The 15,507-nt window shown below is 41.8% G+C and overlaps 1 protein-coding gene across 3 annotated transcripts in view; it reads right to left on the bottom strand.

The window, feature by feature from the left end:
* LCP1 (lymphocyte cytosolic protein 1) overlaps positions 1 to 15,507 on the bottom strand; it is a 48,653-nt gene that overhangs the window by 13,233 nt on the left and 19,913 nt on the right. For all 3 annotated transcript variants that reach the window (XM_063392121.1, XM_063392122.1, XM_063392120.1), the window contains exons 2-7: positions 7,697 to 7,787; positions 5,693 to 5,844; positions 4,842 to 4,971; positions 3,711 to 3,843; positions 3,030 to 3,111; positions 808 to 973 (exon numbers count right to left, since the gene is read on the bottom strand). In XM_063392121.1, coding sequence (XP_063248191.1) covers positions 808 to 973; positions 3,030 to 3,111; positions 3,711 to 3,843; positions 4,842 to 4,971; positions 5,693 to 5,844; positions 7,697 to 7,763 — 730 coding nt within the window. In that variant the 5' untranslated portion in view covers positions 7,764 to 7,787. The remainder of the gene's footprint in view (positions 1 to 807; positions 974 to 3,029; positions 3,112 to 3,710; positions 3,844 to 4,841; positions 4,972 to 5,692; positions 5,845 to 7,696; positions 7,788 to 15,507) is intronic.

Below are 15,507 nucleotides of genomic sequence, written 5' to 3'. Positions count from 1 at the left end.
TGACAAAACACTGACAAACTGAAGCAAGTTTAGTGGGAGGACCTGAAAATGTTTGGATGGCAGTTTGTGATAAAAGGGAAGAGGGTGAGAAAACTGAGATTATTTAGCCTGGAAAGGTTTTTAAAAGGAGCAAGTATTGTCTTTAACCATTATAGAGTGGTCAGATCTGCATTTTTCTAATACACACAGGAAAAGGATGAGAAGCTGTGGACACAAGGTGCCAGAAAGGAAATTCCAATTAGATTCCAACTAGGAAAAAAAAATCAGAGTAAGAGTGGTTGGGCTCTGGAACAGGCTGCCCAGAAAACATTGAAAAAGGCCCTGAGCAACGTCATCTGACCTTAATATGTTATACTTAAGATGCTGTACTGCTGAAAGCTGTAGCTGGATGGTTCAGTCAGATCTCCAAGCTGCACCTCCACAGGTTCCTTCCAGCCTAAATTATTCTACGACTCTATAATTATGACTTCACAAAGAAAGGTGTTTGGCAATCAAGAGCAAGAAGGAACAAAGCTTCGTGAATACAGATTTCCTTATTCCAGATTTAGTGCCAAAAGCAATATACTTGGATGTAGACTACCATTCCTGACCCAATGAGCATGAAAAGGCTCTGAACACACAACTCTACAGAAAGCTTTGGACTTTTAAGTGCTGAAACTTGTGAAAAAACAAGGAAAAACAGATCAGTCAAGAAAACAGACAACAAACACTTGAAGAAAAAAAAAAATCAAGATTTTTTTTAAGAGCTTTATCCGAAAGACTCTTTAGTGATAACAGTGGAGCACTGAAAGGAAGAGCCATACATACCTTCATTCCTGCTGATCTCTATGTCAGCAAAGAGTCCAATTTTGATGACTTGCCATAAAAGACCCAAAACCAGATAAGGTTTCCCTTCCTTTAAGTCTTCAGCTCCAATGTTAACAACATGGCACCCAATGGCTGAAGCAGAGTTCAGGGCCAGGTTCAGATTTTCCTAGGAAAAGATGAGAACTTTTGAATAAGGCAGAACTTGAGAGTTGAGGCTACAGGAAGAGAACCCAGCCAAAACAAGTGAAATCTGCAGGCAGCTTCACTGTGAATGCATTTAAGTACACAGGACCATGTCTTTCCTGAGGCAGTGCTCCAGGTGGGTGCTCACCAGAGTGGAATACAAGGACACAACCACCTCCCTTGACTTGCTGGCCACAGTTGTTGTGATGCAGCCCAGGATACACATCTGGCCATAGGGGGCAGGGGAATGCAGACTCTCCTGGGTATTACAGGCAAGTTCTGGGTCTCAGCACAAAGAGAGCAAGGGCCTCTTTTTGGCAGAGGTGGCAAGTGTCATGTCACAAGGCTCTGGAGCTCAGAGCATATGTCTACGTTCACAGTGGTGTCCTGGCTCAATCCTGGTTACCAAGGCCAGGCTCTCCCTAGAGTTAATGCTTGAGCTCATGCTCAAGTACAGCCGTAGCTTCAGCACAGGGTGGACTCTCCTCTGCTCAGCCCTGCACACATGGAGGAAGAATGGAGCTATGGCCCCATCAGCTGGCAGATATCCCAGGCTCACCTCTCCCCAAGCTCTCTGCAAAAGCCCTGAGACCTGAGATACAAGTAAGGTGTTAGCTGGCAGTGTTCGCAAAGAGCACGCTGTCCCAGGAATCAGTGTGAATAAACCTCATGAGTTTTTAGCCTTGCAGTTCAGCCAAGGTCAGAACTGGCATTATCTGGATATTTTCTTTTTGAACTTTGGAGTATGGACTCCTGGTTTGGGAGTGTGCAAAGGAAGCTGAGGGATTCAGTGATCCACAATGACAGGCAGAAACAAAAGTGATATTTCAGGAACATTATGTTCCCTTGTCATTTCCTGTCCATTTAAAATAAAGAGAATAAGAAAATCTGATCCTCAGGTCTACACTATGCAAAAAGGTGGCTTTGCAAGCAGAGGGCAAGTAAAGCAGGCAAAGAAGCCTAGAAAATATAATTTATCACACAGATTTGAAATTTTTCACATGAATTTCAGCACTGCTGTCATGACAGGGAGATCTGATTAGATACAAAATGCAGAGAGAGACACAGCGTAAATTCTCATAAGCTAGAAAAACTGGACCATTTCAAATTAATTACCTTTTCCCCAGCAGACAGCTGGAAAAGGGTTAAGTTAAAGTGGAAGCTATATTGATCAAATCATGTCTACGTGTGACAGGGATTGATCTGAGCTGCATCATTAAGTTATGCTGCTGACCAAAACGATTAGAACTGAAAAATGAGGTATACAGCATAAAAATCCAATTTAATGGCTTCTGAGCTTACTTGAGTCTGGCTAATGTTCCATCAAATCAGAGCAGCTGAGGGCTAAACTGGGTTAGGTTCACATCTATTCCACATATCTATTTATACTCTGTACCAGGTACATAGATGTTGTTCATATAAAAATATCTCTCTATGTACTGCTGTGTGAGAAACACAATAAACTTTAAGCACTGAAAATTAACACCCTTTTTCTCCATTTTAAAAATCATATACATGTGCATGTGATAGAAATAAAGGAGGGATTCAGCATTCAAGGTGAAGTACTGGCTTGTAAAAGGCATGCAACAGCAGTGGTCTGATTTCTGGCATGTTGCACTGGTACTTTCAGGGTCAAAGTTAATATTTTGGTGAGGACATCAGACTGCAACAACAGCAGTTGTGAGTTCAAGTCCATTGCCATGCCTTAAAAGAGGAATTCAGCCTTCTGAAAGCTACTCCAACTGCAGTTGCTGACTGTATTATCTCTGTGCTCTTGCATTCATATGGCATCTACCACAAAAATATCTAAAACTTTGATCTGGTGAACATTATTTGTTGTGTTTGGTTAGTCAGGTTGCTCATAAGTTTGGAAAGAAATGTAAATGTAAGTCTTTGTGTTTTTATGACATGGACCTGAGATGTCACTGTGCCACCAACAACTTTGCCTCATGGCTTTGGGCAGAACAAGCCTTTCCTCTAAGTGATTACACAGAAGTATACTAAGAAGAAAAGCAAAGAATTTTGTTGTGTTTTAGTACCTGTATTGTGAAGGGAGTGAGTTTCTTTTTGTTGATTGTTCTCTCATCAATGGTATCTGGCACTGAAAAGTTGATCATCTTACTGGAAATAAAAGAAAAAAAATAACAAGAATTACACTAAGCTATGTGTGCACAAAATACAGGTATAGCTTTTGTCTCTACATTGCAAGACAAGTCTAAGAGCTGGAGAGTTACATCACAAAAATAAATAATCATCCCCTGCTTCTACATGTGTACATGGAGGCACACACTCAATACTTAAGCAATTATTTTGGACTACATAGAGATTGCACTATAGGTGTGAGGCCAAGAATGCCACAAGGTGAAGTTGTGTGAGCAGTTTGTTGTGCAGAAAATGTCTGTGGAAGCACTCACTATTTTGTGCTGCTTTGTGTGAAACACCAAAAGTCCTTGGGCAAAAATAAAACCAAGCAGCTCCTCAAGTTTCACTGACTTCATCTAATTGTAAGTGTCTAGAGGCAAGGAAAACTCCTCATTAAGCATGAAATATGCTTTATATTTTTGAAGGTAGAAGAAGCACAAAACCCCTAGTATTATCAAGGCCCTGAGTCTGCAAACGCTCCTGAGCTTAATGTAAATTCAGCAGGTTCTGTTTAAACAGAAATGTGAGTTTTTGCAGACTCAAGGTTCCCGTTTGTGAGAAAGAAAGGTATTATTTACCAAAGCACTATGCCATCACCAACTGCCTGGAAGAGGTCATCTGTGTCTGGGTTCATTGGCACCACGTGCTTGCAGTCAGGGTCCTTCTCAAGGGCTTTGTTAATCCAGTTGACAAAGGCATATTTTTCTTCCTCTGTGGACACAACGTCAAATCCATCAGCTTGCTGTGCAGTACCTCTACCATCATTTTACTTACAAAGGCAGACCTCCTGGGGGAGCCTTTCCCACCAGTGGGACTGATCAACAAAACCCTGCATGGAAGAGGCTCTCAGGAGACACGCAAATGAGCTGAGGACAGCGATGGGCTTGGGCTGGTTAATACACCTTCAATACCCCTTCCCACTCACTGGTGTTGCCTGGGTCATGAGGGCAGGCATATTACAGAGACTGGTGATGAAGTCCATGTTGTTAGAATGTGCAGTGCAGATGTTAAGCTCTGCAAGGAGTGATTTGTGCTTTCACCATCATTTGAATTAATTTTTGTACCACTCTGCTAAATAGAAATCCCATATAACTTCAAACAACTCTGTATTGTACATTATACCCTCTTCATGTGGAATATCTGTAAAAGCCTGGCTAGGACTGGGCTCTGACAAAGAGCATTCAGAGGGCAATGGGCAGATGTGCCTGTAATTCAAAAGGGCTGAAGCACAGCTGTCCTGTACCAGCAGCAGCTCACATGGCTCCCAGTAGCTCAGAGGAGGTGCCCTCTGGGATGAAGGTAGATGGAGCCCTTTGGAGCACCCTCTGTTCTCCCTTCCCTAGAGAGAGTCAGTCCCCCACTCTTGCCCCTGCAGAAGACAGCCAGGGTGGGACATTCTCCCTGTGGAACTGCTTCAGAGTGGGCTGTGGCCAGGAGGTAACAAAAGCAACCAACTTTCAGCTTGGAGACACAGGCTGGGAGAAAAGCCCTGATGGGGTTCTGCCTCCATGGGAAAAAGTCAGGAACTACCTGGTTGCAAGGGGAGTTTACAGAATGAGTGTCTGGTAAAACGTACAGGGAAATGGGTTATCAGCAGGGGGGAACCTGAGCCTTGCCTCCCTGGTGAGCAGGGGCAGCAGTGGGCAGGTGTCTGTGCTGCTGCAGCTGTGGCTCCCTTGGTGCCATCAGTGTGGGACAGCTGCACCTACCAGAGTAGGAATGTTGGGTGCCAGCACTGGACTGCTCCGACGTCCCACCGATAGCACAGATCCCCTCCTTCTTGTTGATCTGCTTCCGGAAAGACTTAGCAACATCATCGCTCTTCAGGTCTTGGAAAATCTTTCAAGCGTGAGAGAGGATTTTAGAATTTTGGAGAATTAGACCAAGCTAAAACAGTGAGCTCTTGGGCCAGAAGACACATTCTCTTTGCTTCATAAATGGGGAAGGGCAGTATTTTAAAATTTGAGTATTTGAGTATTTTCAGTGGGTTTCTGTGTACCATCTGTGTATCTGCTGAGGTACAACAGGATTATACTCAGCTTTTAGGCTTTCAAATCAGGGAACAAAGATCAGCTAAGTAACAAAAAATGTTACTTTGGAGCAGAGCAGTTTGGGTTTGAAGAAAAAGCAAGTAAAAACCTACTTCTCCATCCCGGGGGAAATTCCACTATTTTAGCATTTGCTTTTGATCCAGTTCAGACCAGAAAAAGAAGAAGTTTTTGGGTTAAAAAAATGCCCCATGAAGTTTCCAGTTTCGATCTGCTTACACTTTTTGTAATCATCCAGCCAGAATGCCATCTCTTTGCAGTGTATAACTGAAAAACTTTACCTTGCTGCATCAACCAAACTGAAAGATATGACACCTATGCAATGGGCAGCTGTATTCACATAACTTGTCCCAGTTCATTGCAGAATTTCTAGTTTGGTTACTTTCTGCTTTCCACTTTTCTGGTGAGGAGACTCACTGGGTTAATGAGGTGCCCATGAGACCCTGTGCTTGTGCCTCTGCTGTGCCCTGAGGACAACCTTGAGCGACTGAAATAAATAACATCTTACTTACTGAAATAAATTCATCAAAACTGATCCTGCCATTCCCTGTGGTTGTCAGACTCTGAATGAGCTCTCTGGCTTTATATCCTGGGAGAGGGAGATTGGCAGCCTTCAACACCTCTGTTAAGTCATTGGTATCAATGAAGCCATCCCCACTGATATCTGCAAAGATTAAAGCAAACATTTAAATTCTGCATCAGCCCAGTGACATTTTCTGCACATAAAGGCTGTTTTTATTTTACCCAAGGAAAATAAAAAGATTTGTTGTCTAGAAATTTGGTATTTTCAATTGCTTTGGTGTTATTCACACCCAAGAAAGAATTACAATCCTTTTTAACAAACAAAAACTCATAGTGATGAATTTATATTTTTAGACATAGAAATACCTTAACAAAGCTAGGTTTAAATGGATATAATTGCCATTCCAAGGTTTACACACTGGCAAATGTGATCTATAGAGGAAGCATCCTGTCTACAGAACAGCTAAAGAAAATAAAGTTGACACAATACACATATGCATTTATCCATAGATATAATCTGTGATTTTAGCCTGTTTTCTGCATCTAATAACATCAGAAGTAAGCTGGAATTGCATATGGTCATGTTCAAAATAAAACCTTCTGTGTTTCTCTGTGATGGTGCTAACATGAATATTCCTGCTGAGCTTCCTGCAAGATCCTGGGTAGTATTTGATGAGACGATCACCAATACTGGGTCATAGTCCTTTATTCTCCACTTAGTGAAAAGCTCCACAGATAAAAACAGCAAACTGAGTTTATCACATGGACAGTTTTTGTTGAAACACTATGGTTACAACATAGATAAATGTATATGCGGTTATATATGGTTATTTATATTCGCATTATATTGTGTCTATGTCTTTCTTTTTCTGCAGGCTCCTTTTCACCATCCTGGAGGCTGAGGTGATTTCAAAGCAGTGTGTGCTGATTTCCTGCATAGTAAGTTGCAATTTGAGTCACTTGTTGCATGCTGCAAAAAGATACTCAGCTCTCAGTACCAGTAGCACGGATTAATATAGATTGCAAAGAGCATCCTATCCATGGTATAAAACAAAAGGATCTGGACTTGGAGAGGGAAATGTCAGGGAAAGGAATGGGAGCTTCCTTCCAGCATTGGGGATGCAACCAGATTTAGTGGAAGGTGTCCTTGCTATGGCAGTGGGGTAGGAACTAGATAATCTTTAAGGTCCCTTCCAAGCCAAACCAAGCTAGGATTCTGGGATTTGCCTTGTCAGTGCATTGAGTGTAGGGGACACTCACAGGGACCAGATTTTTAAGATTGCCAGCCTAGACTGTTGTGTGCTCAGAAATCAACCAACCACCACCTGAATGGACAACTGATGAGTGCATAATCCAGCAAGGCTGATAGATCTGCTGACAGAAGTTAAGTGAGCTGTAAGAGGCTCCAGGGCCTTTTGTTAGAATTTGGGTAGACAGTGACGGGTCTGTGTGACTTCAAAGGAGACCAATTAGATGAGATGTTTAAAGGTTTGGAAAGAAAATACAAAGTAGAAATACAGGGCCTGAAAGGTCATTGTAAAGGGATTACAAATTTTTCATCCATTTGGACATTTGTCCTCTCCACACTCTTCCTTCCCATAGGGAACACTCAATTTACATTAAAATAAAATATTTTTGCCTTCCAAATAATTTGCCATGAATAAACAATATTCTTGGGAAAACACTTGGCAATATTTCCAACATGTTTTGCCGTACAGCTCTTGAATCTTTTCCATAAACTCTGCTGGAGCCCCAGCATCCCCCTCTTTCAGAGTCCAGTGCTCTGCTGTGAGCTGATGTGGTTTCAGCGAGCTGATGTGGTTTCATCAGGAAGGCCTGCAGTGGCAGGAAAAGGCCCTTCTGTGTCTGCTGTCACACAACAGAGCAGTGCTGGAGCAGACTCCATTTCCTCAGGGCTAGTCAGTCAGGCCATGAGAAAAGAGCTTGCCACGGACTCACACTCCAGCAGTGCCCTTGCTGGTGGCTGCACTCACCAACTTTGCCAAAAGCCTCCCGGAGCTCTGCCAGCTCCTCCTCAGAGAAGTGTGCTGTCGATGCCATTTCTTACTTCTGTGAGTGGCAGGCCTGCAAGGAGAAGACACTTGTTTTCATTTGGTGCTTTTTGGGTTTGCAACTGGGACGAAACAGAGAGGTTTTTACTTGCATTTTCAAAGTTCTGGAGCAGCTTGCCATAGCTGAAAACCCAGCTCCTCCCTGTATCCTGAAATCAAGTGAAGGGATAAAATCCTGTGTAGATGAGATACAATTCCATGTCCCTCCTGTTGTTTTGCCAGGCCCTGCTCAAAATTACAACAGTTTTGTTTATACTAATTTAACTGAAATTAAATCCTCACTCTGCTGACTTTAGTTTCGCATGGAGAAAATGGATTAAATTGTGCTGGTTCTTATTATTCCCCCTTGGAAACAATTCACCAGCAATTTCTTCATCAGTGCTGGCACAGAAGCAGCCCTGAGTGCTTCCCAGGGCTCTGGGCTGGAGCCAGAGCCTCAGGGGACATTTGCACCACTTACCTTTGGGTACCTAATGAGGAGCTGCTCACCCTTAAAAGGCTGAGGGATGGAGAGAGGCTCCTTCACAAGGTGCTCAGAGCACCAGGTCTGGCTTCCCAAAAGTCAGCTACTTCTCTCCCTGGATATGTGAGGAGTGTAAGGATTTTCCTTCCAAGGTGTCTAAGTTAGTGCCTGAGGTTGGGTGGCTTTAGGAATGTGTGGCCAGAATGAGTTTTTCTGCCTTTCCTCTCATCAAAGATACAAAACAGGAGCAAGGATTAGGCTTTCACTTTACAGGCACTTTTCTTAATAACTAGTAATGGAAACTTCACTTTCATGGCATCATTAAATACACTGCTAGAAGATGAACATTATCCCCATCTGCTTTCTCCTGCACCTACTGTCCCTTGCATCTATTCATGAGGAAACTGTTCAGGAGACAGACTATCTATTATTCTATATTTGTGAGAATGACTATAGTGTCCTATGTCTCTTTAAGTATTAATTAACCAAACAATTTAAATAGAATAGAATGGAAACCCGAGTTGATCCTGGGAAGTGGTTGCTGTAGCTACAGTAATCAAATGAGGGGGAAAAAAATCAGAAATATGCCATTCCCAAAGTAAAATTCACACTGCATAATTAAAACAAACAAACAAAACAAGCTAGATTTGCTATAGCCCTCTGTAAAAACACAGAGTTATGTACAGCCTATCTGGGCTTCAGATTCAATGCTCTGCTGAACTCATGCATTGATTCCTTGTGTCTGTGGAAACCCCTACAGACATGGATTTGAAATAGCCCAAAAACAATCTCATGTGGTTAACTTCTTGTGTGCTGTCTCCCAGTAGTATCATGCACCCTTTTTCTGCCTAATCACTGTGGTTTTAGGATGAGGACAGTGATAAAAAAATCTGTTCATTCACTCCAACCTTCATAGAGAAGTGCAGCAGAATCCATAATGCCATTGCTCTTGCAGTTGGTTCTAACCACCATACTTTCAAGGATTACCTTTAAAAACCCCTATGATCCACTAGAAATGTATGTTAAGGTAAAATTAGATCAATAGTTTTCCCTCAGTCTGTCCTGGTATATTTCCTGCCTCTGATTTCTCACTGCCAAACTTTTTCTCTTGCCCGCTGTGTGTTTTTACAAATTGTGGGTTAACTAGAATGCACCTGGACACATGAAAATCTTACACTATCAGCCAGAAAATCCATATTTCACTGCAAGATCATTCCTTCCAGTCCAGTTGCTTGATCAAGCAATATAATTTGCAACACAACTTTTAACAGCATGAAGACTGCTCTAGGCTTAAGAGGTAGGAAACACTACAGATTTTTGCCTATAATATTACTTTTCCAAGTAAGCTTGAGAAAAAAAGTATCACCAACATAAAATGGTCTCTTCCAGACTGCATAAGAAGTTATGAGCTCTGATATGTAATAAAGTAATGTGGTAAATACAGAGAAGCCTATTAGTAATACATATGTTTACACGTGTACATACATAGTAATAATAGGGTGAAGAGCTTTGCTGTAATGACCCCTTTTGACTTCTTTAGGTCAGTATTATCCACTGTTGTGAAGGTAACCACACTTAGCTGAGCAATCAGATTCATCTCAGGTGCACACCAAGAGCGAGGACTGGACCTCCATCACCTGGGGGTGGCTGTCCTCAGGTGACAGAAGGATGGTCCCTGCCTGCTCCAAAACACAACGGAGTTTCTCCTACAGGTTCACCCTCGTAGCACCTCTTGATTTCAGCCTGTTGGTTCCAGTACCTAAATCCACCAGGGGTTGCTGATTAATACCCCACTGTGGTTTCACAACACAGTGAGATTCAGAAAGGCACCAGAATTTTCAGATTAAAGGCATCAGTGTTGTTCCCAGTGGAAAATCACTATCATTTTTAAAATTGTTCAAGTAGGAAAAATAAAACATAAGGAAATCAAGTGAGTAGAAGTCCAAAGTTTTAGCAACACACAGCAAAAAAGGAGAAAATCCCCTTTCAAAAAGCTACCTTTCAGTGTTTAAAATTCTTATTCTGCTTAGATCATTAAATGAGAATATTTAGGCACACAGAGGTGTAAAATGCTTCTGGATAGTAGTGGGAGAAGTCAGGCCCAATATTTTCTTCTGATTTAACCACCCAAGAGCAGAGCCATTTGCTTCTAGGGTTCAAACACTTTCAGCACTTCACCGTCCTCAACGCAAAGTGAAAATACTTTGGGCATCCCATCAAGAAGGCATCCGACAATCCTGTGTGAATAGTCCAGGTACTGATAACTCACATGGTGCTCTGCTCTGCTCCAAACTGTTTACAAAATCAGTATGACCAGGCAAATGCAGAGAAAAAAATGCAGAGGATGATACAAGAGCAAAGGAGAATATGTGGATGAGCAATGATGATGAGCAATGTGAGCAAGCTGAAAGAGCTCCTTTGGAGGAAACATTTATTGAGGAGCTAACTGAGGCAGGAGCAAAGGGAAAACCAGCTGGTGAGAACCAGGCAATGGCTTTGAGCAAAGTGATGTATGGCCAGAAGCAAAGAGAGAAGCTGTGCAGGGGAGAGGTTTGGCAAGACAGAGGTGAGCTTGATATAGACTGAACACAAACAGCGTAGCTGTCAGCACAAATGAGATACTGAAGATCAGCTGTGAGGAAGGCTCTTGAACTTGGTGTGATGGAAGCAGTGAAGAAACTGAAGTGTCTTAGGAAGAATGAAGTGAAAGTCAGCACGTGCTTATCTGCTGAGACAGGATGCTGAGGAGGGGAAGACAGCTCCCTGGGTCAGAGCAAGAAAGCAGTGCAACTGCCAACAAGAAATAAATGGAAGGTAGTAAACATTCAGAAGAAAATAGAAAACTCCCTGAGACAGTCTGAGACCAGATGGCTTCAGGACATCCAGATTGCAGCATTGCCTGGAAGCGACGCTTCGTTCTTGTTTGGCAAGCAGCATAAACCCGCTATTGCAAAAGCAAAATATAGAGTTCTGCAAATACGCTCTTTCCTCCTCAGAAGACTGCTCAGTTAAAAAAGGGAAGAGGTTCTCACCTAAGCTGCTGAGAATACAAGCAAACTGATACCGGAAGAGTCTCTAACAAAGCACTCCCTTCCCTGCTGCCATTTCCAAACCAATAGGTTACAGCTGTATCTCAAAGCCTCCTTTTGTTTGACCTTACCCTCAGAAGAACCTACAACCACACTGATGTTTTAAGAGATCTAATAACAAACTATTTTTAGACTGGAATATAAAGGAAGAACTAAAATATTCTTAGACCTGAACATAATTGCTAAATTGAAACACAGTGATATTGATGTTCTTTCATTTTCTTTTCGATTTTGAAGCCATAGTCGGAGGAGCTGCCTGGTTATGCATTGCTTCGCAAAGTGTACACCCACCATGCACTATAAATAATACATGGCAAAACCATTAAAATCTCAAGGTTTCCAAGACTTGTATTAAATGGTTACCTTATTTGATACTTTTCTCCACTGCAGTGGTGTTTAAACTTTGTTGCAAGTGAGGCAATGAAAACCTTGAAGATGTGAAATGGCATTTTATAGATAGACATAAAGTTGTACCTTTCCCCAAAATAAAAAAGTACATTTCTTGGGACAACATTACCTTTCACAAACATATTTAGTCAGGAACAACTTAACCGTGAATTTGGTGTCAAGAAATTCAAAGAAACTACTAAAATTTACACACTTTCTACCATCAGGGCTTTGCTTTGTTAATGCACTAGTACTTTGCTAACTGTATGATAACTTGTCTACTGTTGGAGAGAGACATGACACATGTTCCCTGGTGTATATAAATTTCCTGCTATCATCTCTTCAAATTTGTTCGTTTTTTTCAGAAAGTGATGAAATAAGAGGCACCTGCTGTGGCAAAACAGAGCTGTCAGAGTTTCATGGGGCAGTGTGAGACTGTCCCCCTGCACACACAGAACTCTGCCTTTTACTTTACCAGAGCTCACAGCTCTATCTCCTCTTCTCTTTCTTATCTCACTCACAAATTCAGTTTCCAAAGTCCAGCTTTCTTAAAGGCTGGGGAATACTTCCCCAGCTTTCTTCTGCATTAGACTTTCCCTCCCAGCTGACATCAAAGAGGTACCCCCAGCAATCCTCCCCCAAGCCTGCCCTGGATAATGCCCCCAGCAGGGAGGATTGAGAGAAGAGGCCTTGGAACTGTGCAGAACCTCTTGTGATAGACCCGAAGCATCTTGAAGGCCAGAAAAGTACAGGGGAAAACAAGATTATCTTGCACATATTCAATCTTCGTCCCATATTTATTGCACCTTTGCATACCTGCCTACTCCTGGTCCTTCATCAGAATATCCCTGACAGGATATTCCCCCCCAGAAACATTTCCCTCTACCTTTCTCTCATAAGATCCCACATGTAAGTCCATGTATCCATATGCATTTCTGTTCAAATGATTCATCTCAGCTGTTTCCCTACAGGGTGGAAAGGCTGAGGAGGAGACAAGAGAAGAAGATTTTTGAGCTAGGTTTTGATACTTTCCTTCTGGAGACATGTCTTTGCCATTTTCATTGTCAGTAAAGGGTGAGAAAAAGATAAACCATACGGTAGATCTCATGTAGAAAGAAGAATCAATGCTACAAAACTGCAGCGGCGTAGCCTAGAAGTTCCTCAATTTGAAAGTTTCATCCTGTGCTCATCAGCAAAAACCTTCAACTACAATGTAGCAGGCAAAGCCATCTTGTTGACAATCAGCCAAACATGTTCTTTTGCATAATCCAAAATAATTTATCTCCCAATTAAACTTCGGTCTCAGCATTTGCTACTATCATGCTTTTCTCCTATATATTTATTATTAGCTGTTATTTCTCTTACAGTTCTGATCAAAGTAATGTGCTTATATCCCTGCACTAGCAGGGTGATCCATACTGCACCCACAGCAATATAGGAAAGTAGCTCCAATGCCATATTAAAGTGAGCTGCCAGTGATCATTTGCAGTGATAGCTCTGGGGTATCCAGCCTTCTTAGACAAACAAACAATCCCACCAGTGTCCTTTATCCTTGTTTGGTGTTGCAGCTTCCAGGCAGAATGAGGGGATTTTTTGGGGGGGACAGCTTTTTTTCTGCTCATGATGTAAGATAAAAACTAGAGGCCGTATCTCTCTGCCATGCTGGTGAGTTACTCAGACGGCTGCTCACCATGGCTGACAATATCAGCAAACACAAACAGGTTTGGCCACAGGCCAATTAGACACACTTCTTACACAAGAACTTTGAAAATCATTTAAGAAGCACAAACTGCAACATTTTCAAACACCTGAGGTGGTTCATTTTTAAAAGTTACTTTTTTCATGTTGCGTGTGTTGGGCTATGACACTTCCCCTACTGAAATAACTACAGATGAACAAGAGCTTTTTTTTTTCATTTCCTCAAAGATGCCGAGCTAAATTTTAAATCCTAAAGTAGACAGAAACATACTTGGCTCTGTTAGCAATGGGTAACTTGGATCACAGTACCTTCAGTTTGGGTGGGATCTTGCTGTTTAAACCAGCATTCAAGACACCGAGAGAAGTCTTTCTGAAGATATGGCAAATGCTTCCTCCCTAGTACCTTACAAAGATTCATGATTTAGCCCACAATAAATGACAATCTTTGCCTCAAAAGTTTTTTAAAAGACTGGTGCCTGCTACAGCAAATCTTACCATGTGTGTAGGCACTGGGATTATTAAGATGTTGCACTTTATCTGTGTTTTTTTTTTCTTATACAATTTGAAAAAACAATAAGAAAAAAGACATTTATCACTGCTCAGAAAGAGCACAGCAATGCCCATGAGTTATTTGTTAATGTTCCATTTTATAAAGGACCTTATTTGTCAGTGCAATGCCTGAGTCCTAAATCAAATACTGGTCAACAGGGCTTAGGAGGGGAAAATCCACAGGGTCTGGAAAGAGATGGAGATCTCTTTCCAATATACCACTCAGTGGCAGGAAGGGATAATCCTTCAAGAAAATTAAGACATTGAAAAAGCAGAGCTCTGAACCTATAAATACTCTCCCTATGTATCTGTCAGATACACCCTCCTAGGGAGACAGCATATAGGTGCGTAGTATTTTTCAACCAGAGTCTGTAGAATTTTCTTAAAAACAAAAATAGATCCCATACACTACATTTCTTGTTGGGTCACTTATCTTTCTCATCTCTTTATCAACACAGGCCTTAAAGTGAAAACATTTTTCCTTAGATAAAGCAAACATTTTGATTCTTAAGCTGACAAACAGCTTCAGTAATTTAACAGGTGTCCCATTTGCATGGAAAGCCCTGTCCCACCCAGTTCCATCTTCACTGACAAAAGTGGGGGAAGAGGAGAGCATCTGCAGGGTCTGCTTTGGATAGAGGTATGAGAATCAATCCCAGCTCTGCCCCATCACAACTGGGGTGACAGATGGGCATAAAACCCTGGATAGACAGAGAGAATCTTTTCTTCCTATTCCTGTGGACTTCAGCCTGACAGCAAGAGGTCAGGTCACAAAGTACTGACCCAAATGTGCTGTGGAAGCCTGGTAAGTAATGCAAGAAAAGGAGAAGACAGCTTTCCTAGAGGAATTTCCCATCCTACAGCTTTCCTCTTGGATAACTGCAGATAACAAGAGCATCCAACAGAACCTCCTGTACTCTATCCTGCAGCACCTAAATACAGTTTCAGATTTTTTTCCTAAATATTTTTCATTTTGATAAATATTTTACATTTTGTATCAGCATTTCACTGGAGCCTGCTGTTTTGCATGAAGGGTCTGAGTATGAAAATGAACTACATTTCTGAATGCACTGTATTTCCCTGGTGTTCCCCATCTCCTTCCTTCCCCTTTACGCAATCTCTTCTGAGTTCTTTCATGCTTTATAAAAAACATGTGATGATTTTCACAGTAGGTTCTCTATCAAGATAACTCTGCTCCAAGCTACACAGCTGTGTTTTAAGCTGCTCATGACTGAAATCAGAAAGAAACAGGGTCAAAAAAATTGTTAGCAAAATACAAGACAATGGAGTGTAGCAGGTTCTGTGAGCAGAAGAGCAACACCACTAGATTTAAGTACAAACATTTTATAACCACAGTCCAAACAGTCACTCCAGTTCAGCTGAGGAAGCAGAATCAGACCCAGTAATACAATACATCCCTTTTTTGACCTATAGAGTGAACACTGTCTTCAGCTTCTGAGCTAAGTAAATCTGGACCTTATGGTCAGGATGGAATCAGAAACCCCTGCTCACATTACCAGCAAGCAGGCAGGTACTTCCCAGTCCCT

The sequence above is a fragment of the Prinia subflava genome, chromosome 3 (genome assembly GCF_021018805.1).
Source record: "Prinia subflava isolate CZ2003 ecotype Zambia chromosome 3, Cam_Psub_1.2, whole genome shotgun sequence".
Lineage (NCBI taxonomy): Eukaryota > Metazoa > Chordata > Aves > Passeriformes > Cisticolidae > Prinia > Prinia subflava.
The sequence above is the reverse complement of the archived record's forward strand: the minus strand, read 5'-3'. Positions and strand labels throughout refer to the sequence as shown.